Genomic DNA, 25,082 nt, shown 5'->3' on the forward strand with positions numbered 1-25,082 from the left:
AAAATCTATGGGGAAGCCAGATTCACTTAATGACCGGGTTACTAATTTAACAACTGCAGTGATTCACTTAACAAATACGGCAAGAAAAGTCGTAAAAACTCACTTAACAAATTTCTCACTTAGCAACATAAATTTTGGGCTCAATTGTGGTTGTAGGTTGAGGATTGCAGTTGCAATATCAAACTGACTGTTCCATCTTATTCAATCTTGTTTTGCCTTGAGGTAGGCATGTAAGCTAATAAGACTGACTTAAATAAAGGAAGCAAACTCATTCTTAAAATGGACACTTCCATAGACAGATACATTCTACTATATAGAACAGAAAAGAATATTTGGGTCATAAAACCCTAAGAGCCACACCATTTTGAATGCAAGCGATGCTTTAGCTAACTGGAATAAACATTATTTAGGTAATACTTTTTTTGTTGTTCTGTTCAGCAATGTCCAATTCTTGGAGACTGCCTGGACAAGTCCCTGCAGTTTTCAGGGCAACATTTTTTTAAGAAGTGGTTTGCCCTTACAAATCCTAGGTTTGAGAGGAAGTGAATAGCCGAAGGTCCCCCAGCTGGCTTTGTGCCTAAGGTGTGACTAGAACTCGTGGTTTTCTAGTTTCTAGTCTGGTGCCTTAATCACCAAGCCAAACTGAATCTCAATATTTCTTATACATTTGCTTAATTATAGTGCAAATGCTTTGGTTAAAAATACGTTTTGAAGTCAATTTTGGAGGGATTCTGAGGCCACAGTTTAGGCCTCGTGTATGTTGTGTGGAAGGGTATATAAATCATGCTTTGATCTGAAGTTGCTAACTCTTGCAATTATTTATTTATTTATTAAATTTACCTTCAAAGAAATCCTTCTTCCCATAAGCCAATTTATAAACCACTTAAAAATGTAATACTTTTTCCCCCCCAAAGGTCTTGGAATTGAGAAGACAAAAATATCAACCCATCATTTGTCACTGTCTTCTGCTTCCATAATTGTTTTTCTGCCAATATCTTTGGCTATCAGGGACTTCTTCCTGCAGATTCTGGACGCCATTATTAGCCACCACCACCCCACTCCCCTGCCCTGCTCTGTGCCTCATCATGGATAGATGGGGGGAGGGAGTGGTGTTCCTGGTAGGGATGAGCAAAGAATATTAGGAATGTATGGAAAGAGTGTATACTGTATTCCCAGGGGAGTCAACTGATAAAGTCATCCCAGGTACTCAGCTAAAGCAAGTAGGCACCTCTGTTGGAAAATTGGAGATGCTGGAGATAAATTATCACCTAACAGCTGTGCCAAAGGCAGGAGAAGGCAACAGTAAACCAATCCTCTATTTTTATGAAGCAAACCACATGGACAGAAAACATAAAATGATTTATAGCAATAGCAATATCACTTAGGCTTACGTACCGCTCCAGAGGGCTTTACAGCACTCTCTAAGTGGTTTACAGAGTCAGCATATTGCCCACAACAATCTAGTGTTCCTCATTTTACTGAATGAGGGGCCGCCCAGGTTAGATGGTTTTCAAGATGCTACTGAAAAAAAGCTGAGGCACTTTCAGAGTACTAAGGGTGCTTATGATGTGATTAGATGAAAGCCTTTGGGATATCTACTTGCTGGTGTTGTTATACAAAAAACCATCAGAAGCTGCAATGACAGAATTACATTGAGATTATGGAACACAAGTAACACAAACATGGATACACTCAACACAGTGAAAGATGAAATGGCTACAAGTTGACATCTTAGACATCAGCGAATTCAGATGAGGTAGAATTGGACACAAGATCACACTGTTTATCACACAGAAATAAAAAGAAACATAGGAATACAATTCACTATATTATTGGTAAAACTTAAAGAGGAGGAGCACATTTAAAGCATCAAAGAATGGTCAAGTACTAACTGTGGAACAGATCACGAACAAGCTTCAAGTGAAAGCCAAAGAAGAAAGCTACTCAGCTTTCACAGTAGGATCATGAACCCACCATTTTCAAGGAGAACATCAGGAAATGTTTTGAAGTTATAAACCTCATTGATAGAGAACCAAAGGAATTATGAAGTGAACTTAAAGAAGTTGTTAAAGATGAATATGAAAAAGGGTTGCCAAAATTTGGGAAACAGAACAAACCAATGGAAGTTGCCAAGAAGGAAAGCCAAAGCCAAGGAAAACAAAAATCTCAGAAAGAATCTTAACCAAGAGTTTCAGAGAGCTGTTAGAAGAGACAAGAAGCAGTATTACAACAACATTAGTAAACACACTGAAGGTGAAAGCAGACATGGAAATACAAGGAATTTTTTTTTAAAAAAAATCTGTGAATCCAGAAGCAAGTTCCAGCCTTGGAAATGGTACGTTAAAGGAGACCAATTGACAGATAATGATTGATTCAAAGGAGAACAAACAAAATGGAAGGAATATACTGAAATACTGTACAACAGTAGCTCAGATGGTATTTCCTACTTATGAGAACCTCTGATACACAAGATGAAATTAGATCTGCACTCCACTGATTACCAAGGCTACAGGAATTGATGGGAATACCCACTAAACTATGACAAGCAGCAGAAGAAGAATCAGTAAAGATTGTAAGCAAGCTACGCCAGCAAATTTGGAGAATTTGCTGAGAGGCTGAAAGAGGTCAATCTACATTCCAACATAAAAGGGAGAGGGAAAGAGAGAGAGAGAGAGAGAGAGAGAGAGAGAGAAAGAGAGAGAGAGAGAGAGAGACAGAGAGAGAGAGAGAGAGAGACAGAGAGAGAGACAGAGAGAGAGAGACTTAACGGTGTGCAACTAAACTATCATGCAATATCCTTAATCTCACATGCTAGCAAAATAATACTTAGGATCATCCAATGCAAATTAGAGCTCTGCATGGAAAAAGAGACACCAGATGTTCAAGCTGTGTTTAGAAAAGGCCAAAAAATATAAGACATTATTGCTGATGCATGCTGGATAATTGAACAAACCAAAGAACGCCCCAAAGAAGTCACTATGTGCTTCATTGATTATAAATACTCATAGCTTCAATGGATGGAGTGGGTAATTGCCACAACAGCAGAAAGCACAGAGGTGAATTAATTTCCTCCTGCTGAGACTTGATGGGAAAATCCTTCTTGCAGCTTATATATGCACGGAGGAAATCCCCCACTAGGATCTCTGGAGAATTTTCTCAAGAAGCAACAGCATCTGCAGAGAATTCTTCAGACATGAAGCTTATGGAGGAGTAAGTTAAATTTTGCCTTCCTACAATCCCAAATATTACCAAGGCCCTTTCCTAATTGGGTGCTACTTACAATCTTCAAGCCATAATTAATCATAGGTAATTTGAACCAAGAAAAGAAAACTAAGATCATGGCATCTGGCCCTCTCAATTCCTGGCAAATAGATGGGGAAGAAATGGAGGTAGTGACAGATTTTATTTTCCTGGGCTCCAAGATCACTGCAGATGGGGACTGTAGCCAATAAATTAATAGACGCTTGCTCCTCGGGAGGAAAGCCATGACAAATCTAGACAGCACACTAAAAAGCAGAGACATCACCCTGTCAACAAAAGTGCATATAGTCAAGGCTATGGTCTTCCCAGTTGCAATGTATGGCAGTGAAAGCTGGACCATAAGAAAGGCTGAGCGCCAAAGAATTGAGACCTTTGAACTATGGTGCTGGAGAAGACTCCTGCAAGTCCCTTGGACTGCAAGGCGATCAAACCGGTCAGTCCTAGAGGAGATCAATCCCGACTGCTCTTTAGAAGGCCAGATCCTGAAGCTAAAACTCAAATACTTTGGCCACCTAATGAGAAGGAAGGACTCACTGGAGAAGAGCCTAATGCTGGGAAAGATTGAGGGCAAGAGAAGAAGGGGACGACAGAGAATGAGGTGGCTGGATGGAGTTACTGAAGCAGTAGGCGTGAGCCTAGATGGACTCCAGAAGATGGTAGAGGACAGGAAGGCCTGGAGGAACATTGTCCATAGGGTTGCGATGGGTCGGACACGACTTCACAGCTAACAACAACAAAATCTGAACCAGAATCAGAACCAGTTGAATAAATATGCACTGTCCACACTGCATCAGTTTCTTTTCCAATGCATCTATTGCTGTCAGTCCCAAGTCTTGGTGACCAGGTTTCTTGACTACACTATGGGAGTGGGATAGGTACAATGAATATTCCAAATAATCCCAGTATGTGTTAGTTCACAAGTTCCATCTTTCCCAGCAGGCATGAGAATGATGGATATTGTGGAACCGTATCCAGGAGAAATTGGATCAGAATGGTTGCCTAAAGAAAACCAGACAGTTTTTTGTGGGGTTTTTTACCACAAAGTTAGTAAATGATACTTTCATCTACTCGATACCCTTCTGACCTATCCTCATAATAAAAATCTTGAAAACCAATGAAGCATGAAAACATCACCAGTCAAGATCCCTGTCTTTTTCTATTTGGCTGAGACAAATTAGATGTTATCTGCTACACCAGGGGTCCCCAATCCCTGGGCTATGGCCCACTTCCGGGCTGTGGGCTATTCAGAACCGGGCAAATGTGAGCAGCAAGCCGGCATGCAGAAGCACGCAGCTTAACTTGCATGAGTGGCAGGCTGGCGTGCACGTGTTCGTCCGGCTCAATTTGCATAAATCAAGCTGTGCTCGTGCAGCCCAGTTCCCCTTCTCCCCCAGCCGGGCTGCCAAGCCACAAAGTTTGGGGACCGCTGTGCTACACCTCTTTAGTTTGCTACTATACTGTTTTCAGTTGCGCAAACATAAGGAACTATGATCTTGATTTCCTTGTTCTGAAAAGATAGACCAGGACAATAAAGTAACTGCGGCTAAAAGGACCATAATACCACTTTGCATTCAAGTTTCTAATTTTAAGAACAACAAAGCCTCTTGTCTTTGAGCTTCATATATGACATTTTGAGTACCTTACCGGAAGAAAGAGGCGTTGGGCAGCACACGGCTTGAATAATTTTCTCCACTCTTCAGCGTTTCCAACTGAGAAGGAGATTGGGTAGACATTGTATTCAAACTTCTTTGAGAAAGAGTTAGGCCATTCCTCTAACTGCAAAGCACAAGAAGGAAAGGAAGTATTAGCATTCCTGATAGGGTGCCTTTATGGGAGTAGAAATGCTATTCAAATATCTTCAAGCCATGTACTAATTAAGGCTGAGATTAGGAGCAGAAGTACAGCCACCATTAACTTAGGGCTGACAAGCTTTCTAACTGAATTGTAGTCTTTTAAACAAATCTGAGGCTTAGCAGTTGCTTTTAAACAAAGAAATCACTGAAAGAGACTCACTTTCTTCTCAAATTCTGGCTTCAGGGAATCCTCAGCAAATATATGAAATTTGAGCTTCTTGTTGCTAAAGAGAACTGCTGATTTCAGCATGTTGAGAGTTTCCAGCAGCCGGTCGCCACATGCTACAACCGCAAGATGCATCCATTGCACCGAAGAAAACTGGGCTGCAGAATGCTTTTGGTCCCTTGGTCTCCTAAAAGTAATTGTTAAAAAATGTACATGGATCATAATCAACATTTAAGAGGTACCAAGATTAAAGAAATATATATTAGAAGAAGTTGTCACAGCTTATTTTCATTAGGTTACTGAACCAACATGTGGGTTAAGATAACATCTTCCTCAAGTCATTTCTCTCAAAATTACTTTGGGTTCTTTTGTATGAAGGAATTCCACATAGCAGAGGCAACAAAAATATATTTACTGTTATCAAGAAAAATAGTAATTTCAGCTGTTTCAGAAAACAATCACAAGTGAGACATGAAAATGGCTCTAACATTAAGTCAGCGGCCTTCCTGATTTTGGAGATATATTTGCAAATATGCCAAAGGTCTCACTGTTCAAGAAGCAGAGTTACTTAAATGGTTTTTTTTCACACAGCCTTCAATCATTCTACCCTTTCTTACAAACCTAAATTACTGATATTACCACTTAGCAATAAATGCAGCTCCCTGTTTAACACCATGTTGACCACAAATTCAAAGATCTTCTGAAATGCCCAGAATTGACATGCAGATAGAGTTTATTTAGAATAATGTTATTAATCTGAAAATATGTTTCTCAGCAGTGAATCCTGGTTCCTGTAGTGCAAAATACCAGTGGTCTTGAGATTATTTCATTCATTAAAAAGTGCTCATATTTTTTCACCAAGAAACTAAAATGTCTAGTAATAACTGCTGCTCCATATTGCAACATAAATCTACTTGCGCCTTAAGGGACATTAGACTTCAGCACCTCACTAGCTCAGCAATGCAATATATTGAATTAATTGCTTAAAAGTCCATAGGCTTTTGTCTTAATTAAACCTCTACTTTTGCAATGGATAAATAATGGCACAAGGCATTTGTGCAAATAGTATTTACTTTCCAGCCAATTAGTGAAAAACCTACTGAATTATTAAAGTGCATAATTGGTTGCTTCTGGGTTGTGTGCTCTTTCCCCCTCCTGTTATGCCTTTTGCCCACTTCTTTTAGGCTTTTCTTAATTGTGTCAGTAAATCAACTTCTATACCAAAAATGCAACACTGACTTGGCTGCCTATGCATTCCTGTTAAAGCATGGAAAACCCTAACAGTCTGATGTGCCAATAACCCTTTAATCAGAACACAAATTTTATGCCGAAGCCTTGGATTCTTAGAAACCTCAGGATGTCTTGGATGCCACACTTGGAGGGCCTAAGATCTGTTGCATTTTTAGATTTTTAAACTCAACTTCAAAATTGAATTATTGAAGTATTTCAAATGTCCTTTTTACTGTTTTTGTTATCTACCTCAGTCTTTGAAGACAGTAGAGGGAATACATCCAGATAAGCAGATAAATAGATACTCCAGTTACTTGGAGTTTCCAGATTAGTAATTTCAAGGCCATAATCTGGAAATTGCTCCACAACCGTATCTTGGCCTTACATTAAGTGTGGAAAGCTTTATATTCCTCAGAGATGTGAATTTGGATCTAAAGCAGAGATTCACAAACATTCTTGGTTCACTATATCCTTATTGTCTCAGTAAAACTTTCATGGTGCCCTTAGCCAAAGAAATACCTAACATTTACATTTATTAAGTTTTAGATCTAGCTATTTTTTTAAAAGACAAAACATAACAAAAGTAAATTATTTTTATTTAAAAAGGCATAAAAAGAGAGGTAATGCAAACCACAACAATTATCTCTGTGCTGTGAACAGATACACATACACATAAGTTGCTATTAGCTCCCATCACAGTAATGGTGGCAAGCTTTCAGCAAAAGCACAGGTGGCGTAGACCTTGGTGAGAACTTCTGAATCAACACAATTAGGGAACAGATTGCTAGTTTCTTTCCTTGCTTCTACTTGAGATGGCTAGATACTGCACCTATACCCAGCAAAATTGCAAAAACAAAATTTTACCGAAGCTTTAAGACTCACATCACTAATCTCATAAGAAGAATCTATGCAGGTTCTTTGAAGAGGATGGGGTGAAATGGACAGAATCATGGGGTGGCGGAGACAATTCTCAATGTCAGTATGAAAATTAAAAAATAAGGATTTGACAAGTGCCTCTATTAGGGCTTTTCAACCAGTGGTACGGGTACCACCTGTGGTACACTGGCACCTGGCAGGTGGTATGCGACCATCCTAGAAAAGTGGTAGCGGGGGAAGGGAATGAGTTGAACTGGTGGCAGCACCGCACAAGCCTAAGCAAGAGATGGCTGGAGCTAGGCAACTGGTGGTACTCAGATGTTGCCATATCCTAAAAGTGGTACAATGGGTGAAAAGGTTGAAAAGCCCTGTATTACATGACATCCCTTAAGAAGGACTGCAAGCCTATGCAACTCAGAGCATTAAGCACTTCAAACAGTGATATGTGAAGCCCTGGAAGAAAAATTGCAGAGAGCAGTCTTCCCCATGTCAAAAAGTATGCTCTGGGAAAGGCTATATACCAACTATTCAGGTCCCCAAGTAGATTCACTGTTGCCAGGATCTCCTATGGACTCTCTGGCAAAAGACCAATTTTAATAGAATAGTTTTCCCTTTCCCGGAAGCTTAGATGAATTTCAGTCATCCTTAGCTTGATTCCTATCAGGTTCCAATCACTTCAAAGCCTGAGAAAGCAGCACTTATCTGCTAAAAACAGCCCCAGATATCTTCTAGTCTATGTTAATCGCGCTTATTTTGAAACCAATGCCAATCGCAGCATGAAAATACTTTGCAATGTTTTTGTTACACGTAGCTTAAACTACAATCCTAAACATAGGCAGAGCAAAATTCAATTTTATGTTCACTCAGAAGAAACTACTCTCCTGGGATGGGAAGGGGAGGAGGTGGGGAGAGAAAGAGGCTGAAAAAAAAAATCAAGAGAAAACCTTTGTTTTATTCCCCAAGGGTCTCCATTTTTTATCTTTGAAAATACAGGAAAATTGAACTGTGGAATATTCCTATACATCTTATTTAAATGCATTTGTTTTATTCCTTTTGTTACTGACACTAATATGTAACTCCAACAGGTTTATATGCCCAACAGTAGTCAAATAGCCTTGGTGGAGTAGTGGGCTAATGCCTCCTTAAGTAACACCAGCTGCCTGCAATTAGTGCAGGTTCGCATCCCACCAGGCTCAAGGTTGACTCAGCCTTCCATCCTTCCGAGGTAGGTAAAATGAGGACCCAGATTGTTGGGGGCAATTAAGCTGACTTTGTAATAATGCCACTTGGGGTGTGTGTGAAAGCCCTAATAAGCAGGCATATACATAGAATGAAGGCTACTGCTAAGCTTGTAAGCCGCCCTGAGTCTTCGGAGAAGGGCGGGATATAAATGGAATAAAAAAAAATAGGTCCATCCTTCCTATAGAGATCCGTAGCCCTATTCATCCCAACAGCAAAGAACATCTGCCCATGAAAAAGGCAGGTGTTAATTTCCACCATATTCCAATCAGATGCCATCTGTTCTGAAACAAAAACAAGGCCTAATGTGTGGCTACCCATATGAGTTGTGGCCATGATGGCATGGGACAAACCCATGGTTGTCATGATGGGGATGAATTCCCAAGTTGTCTCATAGCTCAACCCTCAGCCCACAGATATCTCCTAGCTTCTAAAGGGCATCAGGGATTGCAACAACCATCTTACCTGCACTGTTTAAGCTTGTGGCCACTGCCACACCAAACCCCAGGAGGATATTTATGAGACAGGAACACACCATCTTAACTCAACTAGGACTTAGTCACACAAAGCAGGTCTACTTCCTCATTCATAGATTGTGGAAAATCTGAGATGTATTGCAGGCAGACCTAACGTTAAGCAGCAGCTTAATAGCCAAACAATTATTTGTATATTGTTCTCAAACCTTTTATTTCCTCAAATGACTTCTTTAAACTTTTAGACTTTTAAGTAAAGTATCAGGTCATAACAAATCCTAGGTACAAGATATATACAATACAACTATCAAATGCAAGCATTTCTTCTTTAGGAACACTAACTACTAATTTGCTGAAATAATTTGCACACTAGGCTTTCTGGCAAGTAAGAAGAAGGACACTGCAAGCAACAGAAGTTGAACTTCATCTGATAATTTTTGGGGGGGTTCCATTAGTGTCTATATAAGAGAGTGTTTGAAGAGAGGAACTGTCTGCAGCTGCACAATCTTTGGGGGATTCCTGGATGTGGATAGGTCTTACCTCTGGTGATATGCAGAGGAGGCACTATGTTTGTGTTCCTGCCTCAGTGGATCCCTCGTTCATCTGTACCAAGTGCAAACTCATTGTGCTGCTGGAAAAGAAAGTGGAAATGTGCCTGTCCATGCTGAGGCTCATTAGAGAAGTTGAGGAGTTTCTGGATAAGGCAGAAGGATGTTCTTCTGCTTCCAGCCTTCTGTCCTCCTGCCTTGCTAACTTGGATTTGACACTAAGAGAAAATGACAGGTTAGGGCAGGGGTGTCAAACTCGCAACATCACGTGACGTGTCACAATGTATCACAACTTTTTTTCCATTGCCGGCAATGGGGTGGGCACAGTTTCGCCATGACGCATCCAGCCCGCGGACCGGCAGTTTGACACCCTTGGTTTAGGGAATGAAAATAGTTAAATGGCTATTTTTCTTTCAGCTCAAGAGCACTCATATTTGAGGATGATCAATGTTCTGATAAATATGATCTGTCAAGCTTCAATTCGTTTCGGTGGGCAAGGATTTAAAGGAGAGGTTGCACAGAAGACAGCTGTAAGAATTCTCAGCCTGAACAACTAAAATTCAACTAGATTGGACTGAAATTTTGGATATCTTCCAAGATGATTATGCAACAAAATGTGGAGTCCAATTTAAAGCAGATGTGAGCAATTTTATAGGCAAAGTGCCTTGGAAACATACCACACTGAGTCAGTTAATACCAGCAAAAAGCCAAAATCTTTTAAGGCCGCTAATTACCCAGAGCTGAGTTGATGCTCTATGGCGCAGCACAGTCAGGATATTGTGCTGCATTTGCTGTCACTAAGCATGCCCTGAAATTTGAACATACTATGTGCAAATTGTTTTCCACCAATACTACACTGCTGTTAGCCTTTATAACACCACAAAGCCGTAAATCACAGGCTTTTCCTTCCTACCTTGACAAAATAATCAACACTTCACTAGTCGTTTGATAGTTCTCAGAGGCAGCTGAGAAATGCTGATAATTCTCTGTAGCCTAGAACCATTGTTTGATTCCATACTTAATCTGTCAAACATTAGCTCTTTCTAAATTTCTGGTGCTAGTTCCACACTCTACTTCTCTGGTAATTAAGGATGCTCAATTGATTTGAAAACAAAGTTTTTGAAACCTTTATAACAGGATTAGATCTAAAATTCAATAGAAAAAGACTATGTCTTTAAGGACCATCCATGAAATCAATAGTAATTATAACTAATTACCAGAACTGTGCCATTAAATTTCATGTGTTTATATGTAAAACATCAAGGAATAATTTGCATATGTGAACAAGCTACTTAAGATCAAATATGAAATGGGATACCCATATCACTTCAGACATGAAAACTTTCAAAGGAATGATTCATAGATTAGGCAAAAAAAATAAATACGTAATGCAATCATAAATTATCACATTTTTCCATGGCTTGACTTAAAATTTTATCTACCCTGTAAATATTGACCATTCACCTGAACCTAACAACTGTCCCATGGAACTTCAATGACTACCTGGAAACATGGTATATCCGTAAACTTGGACTAGACTGGAACTAAGACAGTTTTATTACCCTGTTGATTTCTCTGTCAAGCTCTTGTGCCCGGAGAAAGACAAGTTGGAAGGGGCCAATAACAAGTGCCAATAAAGCACATGACCAAACATTTTAATGTGAAGGGGATACATGCCAGCAGCTTAGCAACAGATTGCGACATGATTCTGTATCTGTGTAATTTTCAGCAGGGAATTACACCTACATACCAATGTTATTTAACGTGAAAGAAGCCTTAGAACAACTGATTCTGTAAGATTTTGAATAGTTCTCATATTACTTTCAGAGAACATTTTAGATCAATTATAACAATTGCAGAAAATAAATGACCTGATAAAGCCAAGAATGTTGTCAGTCAGAATCTGGTCCCCCCCCCCCCCCGTTAATTTGTAAAGCAAAATCACAGAAATTTCAGGGAAAGGCAGAATGCAATGATTAGCAACTTCTTTCTCATCATCTAAGTTTGTAATAGTTACATGTAATCATTATATGATCAAAACTGTATATAATGTTCAGGGCTGCCATAATACGGACTGCCTAGTATTATACATGCATATTTAGCCTGCATATGAAATAGAAATAAATACTGGATGTTTTTCTTGGTATTATTTCAATTGCTGGAAATTTAGACAAAATGGTCATGCTCCATATACTTTTGGATTAAAAACAAGATGATAGAGGGCTAACGCTGGAGAACAAAGTACCTGTCAGTTTAGGCATTGTGGGCAATATTGTAAGTTTTAGGAAACAAACAGATAAAAATCAACTTTAGGAGATCAGTTCTTATTCTCCTCCCTTAAGAGATCCTCCCTTATTCTTATTCATTTTTCAGTGCAAGACTAGCAAAGCAATTCTGCAATACAGGCAGTCCTCAACTTACAACCCTAATTGAGTCTATCCATTATGATTGCACGTTGTGATGGTTATAAAGCAATTTCAGGATCACTTTTTGTAGCAGTTGTTAAGTGAATCACCATTGTTAAGTGATTCTTCAGTTGGTAAGTGACCGCTGTGACCGCTGAGTGAACTCATTGTTCACTATGGGGTGTTTTTGCCGAAAATAACAATAGCGCTTAGACTTATATGCTGCTTCACAGTGCTTTACAGCCCTCTCTAAGCAGTTTAGAGTCAGCCTATTGCCCCCCGACAATCTGGGTCCTCATTTTACCGACCTCAGAAGGATGGAAGGCTGAGTCAACCTTGAGCTGGTGAGGATCGAACTGCCAAACTGCTGGCAGCCGGGAGTCCACAGTAGTAGCCTGCAGTACTTGCATTCTAACCACTGTGCCACCAAATCAGAAGTAAACATTGGTTATCAGCAAAAAGTCATAAATCACAGTTGTGTGACTGTGGGGCACTACAAATGGCCATAAATGCACTCTGGTTGCCAAGTGCCCAAAATGCAGTCATGTGACTGTGGGGCAGTGCATCATAACTCCAGAACTAGGTCATAAATATTTTGTGGGGGACGTACTGTAATTTTGACAAGTTGTAAGTCAAAGATTACCTGTATGCAAGGAAGAGAGATAAGGATGTGTAAGGGTACCATGTCTACCAGACACCACCCATTTCAGCCTACAACAGGGGAAGATTACACTGCTATAAAAGGCAGAGAAACATGAAAGGATAGCCCCACCACACATCCAATGAAATAACCATGAGTCCACCAAATGTGAATTACTGCCCATGTTGCAGATTTGATATGATGCAGTGGGAAAGAAGAATGCCTCCTGCTCAGCTGAATTCACCCACAAATGGAGAAATACATTTACCTTTTCCCATCTGAAAACAGAATCTGCCAGATATGGTAGTGTTACAGCATTTTCGAGTATGGAATTCTGCACTGGAAATCTGAGCATAAAGCAAAGACCAGTTAGTGAGATGCAAGTTCAAAATAAGGAGTAATTTTTGACTATGAGAGCTATGAAGCAGTGGGACAGGAGCATATGAGGGCAAAGACTCCATCCGATCCTCTATCTGCTACTATAACCTGGATTAAGATACTCTGTGCTGCCAGCAGTGTGAGTTCAGATCTAAGGTGCACCTTCTCTTTGCATCTGATGGCTATTGCTGGTTCGGGAATCAAGAAGATTGAGCTGGGCATATGAGAATTTGTCTTATCCAAACAGCATTAAAAGCTTGTCTGACAAATTAGATCAGATTTCCAACGCGGTGGCAAAAACCAAGTATGACTGAAAGTCAAGGACAGCAGAGCCTTCAAGAAGAATTCAGCACAAGCAACACCCTCCTTAACTCCCAGCCTCCTATCACCAATCCATCTTGGTTATTTGGACTCCCCTTCCTCTACACTTCCTCTTCTCCTGCCACAAACTACTTGATACAATATTTTGGCAGATCCCCTGCACGCACATTGCTTCTTCATAGCACAAAGTCCCTGAATAAGATGGGAACCAAAGGTCCACATTCAGCTAGCCATTAACGTTCTATAAAGAGAAATGTTGTTGTTGTTAGCTGCGAAGTCATGTCCGACCCATCACGACCCTATGGACAACGTTCCTCCAGGCCTTCCTGTCCTCTACCATCTTCTGGAGTCCATTTAAGCTCACGCCTACTGCTTCAGTGACCTCATCCAGCCACCTCATTCTCTGTCGTCCCCTTCTTCTCTTGCCCTCAATCTTTCCCAGCATTAGGCTCTTCTCCAGTGAGTCCTTCCTTCTCATTAGGTGGCCAAAGTATTTGAGTTTTAGCTTCAGGATCTGGCCTTCTAAAGAGCAGTCAGAGAAATAGTGCTGTGCATTTCCACATGCATGCAGGAAACAGACCATTTTAAGCAAAGTGCCTTTCTTCTGAAATTCCTTTCTGAACTTTAAAGGGTGGTCCCTCTTTTTTTTTGAGTTGGCATTGCTAAAACCCAGTGCTGATTTGCACCACAGGCTACACTCCATCGTGGCATTGAAAGTAGTGATTCTTAATTACGTTGCTTTTTCCTTTCTATTCAGCTAAATGGGAGGCTTCCCCTTACACCAATTTTGTGATAGACACTTACCCCAGTTCTGCTATATTCAGCATGAAAAAGGAAAAGTCTTGTACTTCTATCTTACTCCTACTTTGTCTTTGATCTGACTGCTTGACCAGCACAGAAATGCTGCTGAATCCCTGCCATTTTTTCCAATATCTTTCAGATGCAAGGTGAGGGTTCTGCTTGTGTTCGTGTGAGAGCATCTAGTTTATTTGGGCTCACTTCAAAAAAAGCGTTAAGCAGCAGAACCGGTGAGCGCTGGGTGGGAGCACAGTAGCAAACCACTTCCAACTTCTTTCAAGGAAACATGTCCATGTAAGTCTCCAGCACCTTAGCTGAAACAAGCAGAGCCTTGATCTTTTCACATGTAAAGGAGGTACAGTGCTTTTTTTTGTAAAAGAAAAAGGTGCCGGAACTCACACATGTCATACAACCCACCTTGCCTACTCTACAAGGTTCCATCCAAAAAAGGTGCCGGAACTCCATTCTGAGCCTTCTATGAGAAAAAAAAAGCCCTGGCTTCCCTTTTATCCTTCTTCCCCTCCACTCCCAAGTCAGCTTAACTGCAGTATGAAGTTGGGTCCTTACTTGTCCTTTCCAGCAGAGGGTTTGTTTTTTCCCCTCCCCACAGTAATGTATTCATTTGCTACTGGCTGAAATGTTCTTGATCATCTAAGATATACTCTGAAGAAAAATGACACCGGGAGGGACAACAGCTAACAGAAATTGATCCTGCTTTTTAATGCACCCATTTGAATTCCATCCATGAGTGGTCACAGTAAAGAGTGTTTTTTTTCTCCCTCAATCAGATATAAGGGTAGTTAGGAACCCAGAGCTTTAATAGGGTAAAGAATAAGATCTCAGAGAATGGGACATTCTTTCATTCAGAACATTTCTGTGCAATTGTGAATCAAAGGCAGACTGGTTTTATTTGATAGATGAGGTCACCCCGATTTAGAAAGAGGGCGAGAGAGCAATTTATTCCAACCCAGAGAAAGCATGCAGCAATTATTTCTACTTTATCAAATTAAAAGCCTATTATTTTCTAGCATTTTTTTCACCCTATTTTTTCTTAAGTAGCATAACAGGCATAAATTGCAGTATGTTTTTCTAATTGCTGTTATTTAAAAAGCTGTAATTAATGTCTTCATTGAAGACATGTTAACTGTTTAATTATTCAACCTTGCATTATCATACGAGCATCGGTAAAGCCACACACCTGTCATGACATTTGGTAATCAGTGGAACCATTTAGAATGAACAAATCAAGAGCTGCTTTTTAAGATTGATCTTTTATACTGTAAAAATAAGGCTCACTCCATATTTGGATGGAAAAAAATAGGGCTTTTAAGCTGGATAAACTAATGGCAATTTTTTGGGTGGCTGGGCAATAAATTGCTTAGCATTATTTGCATGGGGAAAATAAGTTATTGCTTTGGGAATGAGGTGGCTGGATGGAGTCACTGAAGCAGTAGGTATGAGCTTAAACCTTAAAAGGACTCCAGAAGATGGTAGAGGACAGGAAGGCCTGAAGGAACGTTGTCCATGGGGTCGCGATGGGTCGGACACGACTTTGCAGCTAACAACAACAACGGCATGGGTCCAGGTTACCTAAGGAATCATCTCAGCCCAATGGGATTGGCCCACTCCATTCACTCTGGGAGAAGGGGCGTGCTCTGGATCCCATTGGCCAAAGAGTTGTGGTTGACGGGGTCCAGGAGAAGAGACTTTTCTGACATGGCTCTTGTCTTTTGGAATATAATGTCTCCCAAGGTGAGATAATGCCCCCACCTCTTGACCGTCCAAAAGAGCCAGAAAATCTGGCTCAGCCAACTGGCTTGGGACCCTAATGGGGGAGTCCCATTTTGGAGGTGGCTAGTAGATTGGTAGAAGGTCCCACTTCTAACCAACTATGCATTGCTTCTTGTATTTACTTTAGTATTAGTTTTAACGTTTTAACTCTTACTGTCCACATTTTAATTTTTTTCCTCCTGTTAATTGTTTTATTTTATTATTTATGGCACTGGAATCCACCCAGAGTCACTTGATAGTGAGATGGGCGGCATATAAATTTAAAAACTAAAGTATTTTTTTTAAAAAAATGCTTTGGCGCCAATATCCTGATCCAAGTCATAGTTGTGAGGAACCATGGTGGTTCAGTCCACCCACTGCAGAAATCCTCACATTATCCTGGAGAGATGTCTATCCAACCTTTTGCTGAAAAACTCCAATGGTAGAACATTCAAAATAACTCTAGGATGCACCTGTCCCCGCTGCTTATAGCTCTCATGGTCAAAAATTTTGAGCTTGCATCTCATTTTGAGCTTGCATCTCAATAACTGGTCTTTGCTTTATGCTAAGACACTATTGAGAATAAATCTACACCCTCTTCCCTGCAACAGTATTGTAAGACAGCTATCATGCTTCTCCTTAGCTTTCTCTTCTTTCAGCTAAACACCCAATTCTTTCACTATCCTGAAGATTTAACATCTAAGCCTCTCACCATCTCTATTGCTCTTCTCTTCTTTTCCAGTTCAACCTCCATGCTTCTGATAATAAATTTGAGAAGCTAAGTGTGGCTTTTTAATATTATGATTTGTTGTGATCAGCCAGATATTTAGACTAGATTTGGCATTTTTATCCACCTATCAAGTCCTTCCCACGGACCTGGGACAGGGATATTTTTTATTTATATCCTGCCTTTATTTTTTTATAAATAATTCAAGGCAGTGAACGTATTTAACGCTCCTCCTCCTTCTTCTTTCCCCACAAAAACAATTCTGCAAGTTGAGTTGGGCCAACAGAGAGTGACTGGCCCAGTCACCCTACTGGCTTTCATGCCTAAGGACTATAACTCAAGTCTCCTAGTTTCTAACCTAGTGCAGGGGTCCCCAACCCCAGCACCGGGCCACAGCATGCCAGCAACCAGTCCACACAAACGAGCCAAGCCCCATCTGCAGGAAGCACACAAAACCACACACCCTCCAGTCCGCAGAAAAACCTCTCTCCTTGTAATGGGTCCCTGGTGCCCAAAAGGTTGGGGACCTCTGGCCTAGTGCCTTAACTCAGTTTTGAAGACCATATAGGAGCCGTGACCAGGGGGACCTTTGCCCAGGTTCGCCTGGTGCGCCAGTTGCAGCCCTACCTGGACCGAGATGCCCTGCGCACAGTCACTCATGCGCTCGTGACTTCCCGGTTGGACTACTGCAATGCTCTCTACATGGGGCTGCCCTTGGGGACCACCTGGAGGCTTCAGCTGGTGCAGAATGCAGCCGCGCGGGTTGTGATGGGGGTTTCCCGATACTCCCATGTAACACCTCTGCTCCACGAACTGCACTGGCTTCCGGTTGCCCTCCGGGTGAGATTCAAGGTGCTGGTGATGACCTATAAAGCCCTAAATGGCTTGGGTCCGGGATATCTGAGGGAACACCTGCTGCCAGCATCAAGCTCCCTTCGTCCTGTGCGCTCCCACAGGGAGGGTCTTCTCAGGGTACCGCTGGTAAAAGATTGCCAGCGGACAATACCCAGGGGGAGGGCCTTCTCTGTGGGTGTGCCTGCCCTTTGGAATCAGCTGCCTGTAGAGCTTAGGACTGCCCCTGACCTTCGTTCATTCCGCCGGGACCTGAAGACCTGGCTCTTTGAGCTCTCTGGCCTGGTCTGAGGATATTAATTGGGATTTTAACTGTTTTTAACTGGGGTTTTATTGCAAGGTTTCTATAATTCTTTTTAATTGATTTTAAGTTTTGTAATTGTTGTATGTTTTTTAAAATACCTTGTGAACCGCCCTGAGTCCTACGGGAGAAGGGCGGTATATAAATTGAATAAATAAATAAATAAATAAATAAACTATTAGACCAAACTGGCTCTCTATTAGTTCATACATTGTGCTAAGCCATGGTTCTTTATTTCTTTTTCCAAATGAGCAGACATAAGAAAACTCCAATGGGAAACTGCTGACAAATTCCCACATAGCTTTCAGCAACGTATATGCTAGCAGTTATGAACTTTACAACAAGCATTTAATTGGAACAGATATACAGGACAAGAAGCCAATGTATGTTGTCTTTTCCAAGTAATTCAAAACTTTGTTATGATCTCTACATAGGAAAACCATTAGGAGTGAAACAATAGTATGCAGAGAAGAGTATAAACATTGAGGAAACAAAGAATTAAGCATGGAGGATTTCAGCTGCTTATACAGAAACATTTTCAGGAAAGAGGGTTATCTTTCAAAAATTATTTTTGATTATTTTTTTCCACAGATTAAGGACTATAATGGGATTGAGTGGGTCTCTAAAGGTTGCTTAACATCTTGTATACAGCTGTGAGCCCACATCACAAAACATTGCAGCTATGAGCAATATATGTATGTTCCAGAAAAAGAGAGAGAGAAGGAAAGAGGGAGAGAGAAGATGTGGTTCTTCACTGGCTATATAAAAGTATTAAAGGCCCATGCCTTCTCTATGACCTTTTCCAGAAAGGTTATTAATATAAACGTATGTAAAACATTTGTAATTGGTACTTGGCTATTTAAATGCATTGCATCAAGTGGGGAGCAGTTTTAACATCATTACATACAATCAGCAGGTGTACAAATTATGCATTAAAAAAATCTACATTTTTCCACCACAGCCTGATTATTAAATGACACATTAAACATGATTTTGGGACTCTTTTAACATATTGAACCCAAACCGCATTCTGGCTTAGTATGCTTGTGCCATGCATCTTTCATACGTTTGAGAGTATACAGAGAGCATCAATCTGCATTTTGGAATAAAATTCCCCCAAACAAGAATTCCAACCGCAATCGGATAAACTTTCAAGGACTTTCCCCCCCCCCTCTCTTACAAAACCAAACCCACGGAGTTTACCGTACCTGCATGTCTCAGGGCGTACCTCTCGGAAGAAACCCGGTTTCCTCCCTAGGAGCCGAGAGAAGGAAGAGGCCCCATCTCCCCCCAAACGCCCTACCCACCCATCCACCCATTTTGCTTCGAGACACTGCCGATGAACCCCGAGCCATCGAGGCTCAAAAGGCTCGACTCGGAAGGCTTTACCGAAGGCTGGCCGACTTTCCTCTGGCTCGAACCGCGTTGCGTTTGCCCGATTTTCGGTGGGGACGTGGCTCCCGCTTGGAAACCTGAACTGCTTTTTCCTTCTCTGGCTCCGCCGGCCGGACGGGTCGGAAGCGAGTCTGGAGCGGCGGGGCGACGTTCCCGGCGGCCACGGGCCCCGAAGGGCTCTCCCCAGCCGCTGGCAAAGGCGGCTCGTCGGCGTTGCCCACCAAGAGGTAGAGGAGCAGCAGGAGCGCCAGGCAGAGCGCCAGGGCCACCACTTTGCAAGAGAGCCTCATCGTCCGGCAGGCAGGCGAGGCTGCCTCAGCCCCGGCGGAGAGACATCCCCCTCGTCCTCCCGCTCCCGCGCTGGCAAATTGGATCCAGCTTTGACATTTTAAAGCCGCTCGCTCTCGCCGCCCGAAGCGTCGGGCGCAAAGGAGGGAGTTGGCGGCGCGCAGCTGCCACACTGGCCCCGCAGCTCAGCGGCCAAGCGGGGCGGGGCCAAGGAGACCCTACCGTAAAGTTCAGAAAACCACCGCGGCTACAAAAGTGGAGTGGAGTGGAGTGGGGGGGGGGGCAGAGCGGCCTTCAACGTGCAGCTGTAGCGGGCATGGGTTAGGCCAGGCGGCGTGCGCGTTGCGGTCTGCCGCGTTAAGCCTCTCGTTTTCTCATTCGATAAGCTTTATGGTCACTTTTTTCTGGGAACACGCGGGCACACGTTAAAACAGGGGTCTTCAAACTTGGCCCTTTTATGACTTGTGGACTTCAACTCCCAGAATTCCTCAGCCAGCTTTGCTGGCTGAGGAATTCTGGGAGTTGAAGTCCACAAGTCATAAAAGGGCCAAGTTTGAAGACCCCTGCGTTAAAACAATGAAATTCTCGCGTAAGCCTCTCATTTTCTCATTCGATAAGCTTTATTGTCACTTTTTTTCTGGGAACACGCGGGCACACGTTAAAAAAATGAAATTCTCATGCTCGCTCTCAAAAGTATACGGTACCCGTACAGACGCGCACTCACACACACGCACGCACACATACATACATACATATCCTACTTTTCATTTTAAAATTCTTGGCGTCGTTTAGGAACTGTCATTCAGCAGATTTGCCCGGGTCGATGTTGCAAGGGGATGCTACTCTTAACAACTCCGAATCCCCGTGCAACTAAAACCTCCCCGATAAGAATCATTTAGTCCCGTTTTGTCCAGCTTAGGTTCTATGACTTAAACGCCGTTAGCGAGACGGTAACAACTTTTAACATCCAATCCTGCCTACGTCGCTCAGGCGTTTTGGTATAAGGGTTAATAACAGTCAGGCACAAAGGCTAGCCAGCGCTAAGCTGATTTCCCGCATTTCTCTCTTCGTACAACCAGAACCGAAGGAAGGTTGAGCTCCGATGCCGCGCACGCGCAGAAACAGAACGCCTGTAGTCGTCCCGCCCTGGCATCTGTCACGTGAGCCCTTGGCTGTCTGGGTCGTTCGTTGTTGTTTTTTTTCCCCCCAGCATCCGTATCACTTTCGTGCTAGCTCAACCACTTCTGATTGGTTGGGCTCTTCCAATGATCTTTCAATCCGCCTCTCCAACAGCCCGCCTTCTTCGCTTTGCGGCTTCCTATTGAGGAAGAGCAATTGGATTGGCAGGAGGCTGTAGCCCGTAGGGAGCCTCGTCGCCGTCAGAGCATCGGACGGCTGGAGGCGGAGAAGCAAACCGTGGAAACGTGGGAAGCTGCGAGCGGAGGTGTCTGAAGCTTCTACGGGTGGGTGAGTGTTGGCGCGGGGTTTCATTTGTGGCATTCTTGTTTCCTTACTTATTGATCGGCGTATAGATTAAGGCTGTAGGAGGCGGAAAGGAATTGCCGCAGAGGTGAAAGGCTGAGCAGCCCACGGAGAAAGGGGCAATAAATAAATAACGGTAATCTTTCATTTTTCACCCCAAATGCAGGGTGGGCAGCGGCTCAGAGCTTCCATGTATAGTTGCCTTCCTATAAGACGCTCGACTACAGAGCTCAACATCCGCAACTATTGGCCTAGATGGGAATCATAGGATTGAACTCCGGCATATCTGGAAGTTGCCAGGTTGAGCAGAGAGGTCTGCTCCAAAAGCATGGAAGCAAGGATGTGTGTGTATGTGTAAATAGGCTTACAAAGGTAGCAAGGGTTAATTTTTCATTGACTTGAGGATACAGACAGCCTATCAGCTGGCAGGAAGGTTGTTGTTTTTTCCCCTAAACTTCACTCCAGTTTGAATCTTGGAGACAGCCTGCCCTGGACAAATCTCTGCAAGTTTTTTTTTTGGCAAAGTTTTTTTTTAATCCCCAGAAGTGATTTGCCTTTTACCTAGGGCTGAGAGAAACTGACTGGCCCAAGGTCACTCAGATGGCTTTGTGCTAAAACAAGATTTTACTCTTGAGCTCCCAGTTTTTAGCCTGATGCCTTAATCACTACACCAAATTGGCTCTCAAAGAAAAAAAAACCCTTGCAGAAAAGTGCATAAGCATAAATTAAATTGATGGTTAAATAGCCAGGCTAGCGAATAGTGCCGTTTCTACAGTTTTAATGTTGGATACGTGGAAATGATTGATGGATGCTCAAGGGTTCATTTCCTCTCTCACAAAGTATCCCCTCCTTGCTTCACCCCAGACTTGTCAGTCCAAATAGCTAGAGATGTGCAGGGTGGAGGCAGTCAATCAAAGATGAGTGAGCCCCAACCTTGCCTGGTGCTGCCAGGAAACAGCGAGGATGGCAACTGCCAGAAATAGTCTGTTGGAAAAAGGGCAGCACTTCTTTTCAAGTATTGAAAACAGTAGTAAAAGTGAAAAGTGAAATGCCTCGTTACAGATAAATCTTTGACTTACAACCATTTTTTAGTGACCAAGCAAAGTTACAACAGCACTGAAAAACGTGACCAACAGTTTTTTATGTGACTGCTGCAGCAGCAGCGTCCCCATGGTCACTTGATCAAAATTTGGATGCTTCTCAATTGGCTCATATTTATGACAGTTTCAGTGTCCCAGGATCATGTGATCACTTTTTGCGAGCTTCTGACAAGCAAAGTCAATGGGAAAGCCAGGTTCACTTAACAACCATTGTGTTACAAACTTAACAACTGCAGTGATTCGCTTAACAACTGTTGTAAAATGGGGCAAAACTCACTTAACAGTCTTGCTTAGCAACAGAAATTTTGGGCTCAATTGTGGTCGTAAGCCTAGGACTACCTGTAATGCACTAACCAGGATGAGAATCAGGAATGCAGTTTATCTGGATCTCTAGGGGGTTAAATCAACTTTCTGTGCAGCACAAGAATAGCAATGGTCTGAAGTGAGCATTATATTTTTTTTAACAGAGGTCTAGAACTCTTTTGAAAGAATGCTAAACTTGTGTTAAACAAGGTTAGTATATTTTTTTCCAAAAATGTACAAACTTATGTTTATAAGGAACCCCCAAGTTTTTGGGCAAATTCCTTTGTAGGAGGCACATGATCTGCCCAAGCTAAAATGGGCCTGAGATGTAGAGACCAATATTGGTCTGTCCATGAACTAAAACTCAGGAGAAAGTGGGTAATGCAGAAAGATAATGATCCAAAACTACAAGCCACATTAACCAAAATAATGGTTAAAGCAGAACCAAGTTAATGTTTTCAAGTGGCATAGTTAATGTCCTGACTATAATTCTATAAAAATGTTACAGAAGAACCTGAAGTTGATGGAAGGATTTTCACCATCTTCCCTCGGCTGTAAGGAGGAATATAGGTTAAAATTTCTCAAAGCTGATGTGCAGGACTAATCAACAGTTATTGGAAATGTTTAGTTGCAATTTTTGCTGTAGGGGGTGGAGGAAGAAGTCACCAGTTCCTGAAAGCGAAAGTTCACATACTTTTTCCACACACAAATATGTACCTTTGGATCATTTTCCTCAGTAAATAAACAGGTGCCTCATTTATTTAATTGGTTTCTCTTTATATAGTTTTGGGACTTGTGTGAAAGACCCATCATGTTTTAGATCATATTTATGCAGAAATATTGAATATTCGAAAGGGTTAAGTGCCATTGTAACATTGGTATAATATGTTTAAGCTAGAAGATTTAATGTTTTGAAGAAGAAGGGGTGATGTAGCATATATCCTCTGTGTGTTTTGGGATTATCTTCCTTTATTTAGGAAGGTGTCTTCTCATCATTTCTAGGGAGGAAATGGTTTTGTGATATAGCTGTGGGTACAGTTGATATATGTTGTTTATAGATCTGGAACTCACTGATAACACAGGATAATTTCTAGGTAAAAGTCTGCTGTGCAATACTAAATGATGGTGTTAAGGCAGCTGGTTGAGACAATTGTCTAATACAAATTATGGATTTTGGAGCTTCTTAAATATTTAAGTATTTTTCAGTTTAACAGTATACAGGTAATCCTTGACTTATGACCATAATTGCAACAGGCACTTCCATTGCTAAACAAGATAGTTATTAAGTGAATCCTGCCCAATTTTGTGACCTTTTTTGCCATAACTGTTAAGAGAATCCTCCCACTTGTTAACCACATGGGTGTTAAACGAATCCAGCTTACCCCATTTACTTGTGAGAAGCCAGCTGGGAAGGACACAGGAGCCCCAAAATTTTGCAACTGTCATAAATACATGCTGATTGCCAAGCACACAGATTTTGATTTGTGGAGATGCTATGATGGTCATAAGTGCAAGGACTGGTTGTAAGTCATTTTTTCAGTGCCTGTTGTAACTGAATCGTCAGAAACGAATGTTGGCTACCTATATATGAGTTTTTTAAAACTCCTGTTTATTTTATATCGCTATTACACATGTATAAGTGTATTTTGGCTTTATATGATCACTGTTGCATTGTTTCTGTATGTGTTTTCTTTGCTGGATATTAAAAAAAATAGAAAAAGGAAAAAAATGCAGCTGGCATATGGGGTTGAGATTCCTGCAAATAAAGAGGATACTTAAGGCTGGCATTTTCCTTTGTAGCGTGACAGTTTCTTTGTTTCTAAAATTAAAATAACTTGAGAAGATGTAAATTGGCAAGAGGGACCAGACGCCTTGTGAATGGCAAGATGCATTGACATTCTCAGGCATTATGCTGGAGACTCGAGCTTTTAACCTGTAACAATGCTGAGACTGCAGAGGGAAGGAACCATTACACTAACAACAACAACAACAAAAAATTAATCCTTTTCAGGATTCCTTTGAGTAGAACAGTTTGCAAAAGACTGCTACCTGCTGAATAAAAAAATCTGGATCCATTATAATAGGTACTCCCTGAATTTGTAGATTTCCAAGAAGTAAAAACAAACTTAGACTTTTATGTATGTAACTTCATCTGGATGTACTGAATAAGGATTATTCAGGAACCTATCACACCTCCCTTAATTGAAGAATGGTGAAGTATAAAATTAAATATATTGTTTAAGTAACATAGTATAAGCAAATATAGGAAGGATGTTTTTAATCGCACCCCACAAATAGGTTTTCTTTGATTATAATGAATACCTATCAGTTAAATTTAAATATTTTATTAGAAATCTTTAGTTATCATTTTCAGGTGTTCAAATGCTATTGATACACATGTCCCAAGAATAATAATTTGTTTGCTTTTGTGACTGTTTTATAGGTGGTGATATTGTTTTTTCTGATATTCATCATGATAACGCCAGTATTTGAACTGAGTCAAGATCCAGATTTTCTCACAATAATTATCAAAGTACCTTATGCACGAGTTTCAGAATTTGACGTCTATTTTGAAGGGAATTTGTTTCGTTTTTATGCAAAACCTTACTTTCTCAGGTAAGCAGTGTTAGTTTTCATCTAATCGCATCTAATCTCTGAACTTAATTTTCCATATTG

The 25,082-nt window shown here is 41.4% G+C and overlaps 2 protein-coding genes across 3 annotated transcripts in view; one reads left to right on the forward strand and one right to left on the reverse strand.

Annotated features, from left to right (window-relative positions):
* Positions 1-19,679, reverse strand: part of GXYLT2 (glucoside xylosyltransferase 2) — a 30,750-nt gene extending 11,071 nt beyond the window's left edge. Inside the window, exons 1-3 of the mRNA XM_081316853.1 lie at positions 19,228-19,679; positions 5,275-5,467; positions 4,906-5,037 (exon numbers count right to left, since the gene is read on the reverse strand). Coding sequence (XP_081172979.1) covers positions 4,906-5,037; positions 5,275-5,467; positions 19,228-19,523 — 621 coding nt within the window. The 5' untranslated portion in view covers positions 19,524-19,679. The remainder of the gene's footprint in view (positions 1-4,905; positions 5,038-5,274; positions 5,468-19,227) is intronic.
* Positions 19,680-20,757: 1,078 nt separating this feature from the next.
* Positions 20,758-25,082, forward strand: part of SHQ1 (SHQ1, H/ACA ribonucleoprotein assembly factor) — a 108,276-nt gene continuing 103,951 nt past the window's right edge. Inside the window, exons 1-2 of one of the 2 annotated variants that reach the window (XM_081321522.1) lie at positions 20,758-20,988; positions 24,850-25,022. In XM_081321522.1, coding sequence (XP_081177648.1) covers positions 24,880-25,022 — 143 coding nt within the window. In that variant the 5' untranslated portion in view covers positions 20,758-20,988; positions 24,850-24,879. Of the gene's footprint in view, positions 20,989-21,357; positions 21,376-24,849; positions 25,023-25,082 lie in introns of those variants that run through there. The other variant, XM_081321521.1, reaches the window with a different exon arrangement.

Source organism: Vipera berus, assembly GCF_964194415.1.
Source record: "Vipera berus genome assembly, chromosome: 2".
Taxonomy (NCBI): Eukaryota; Metazoa; Chordata; class Lepidosauria; order Squamata; family Viperidae; genus Vipera; species Vipera berus.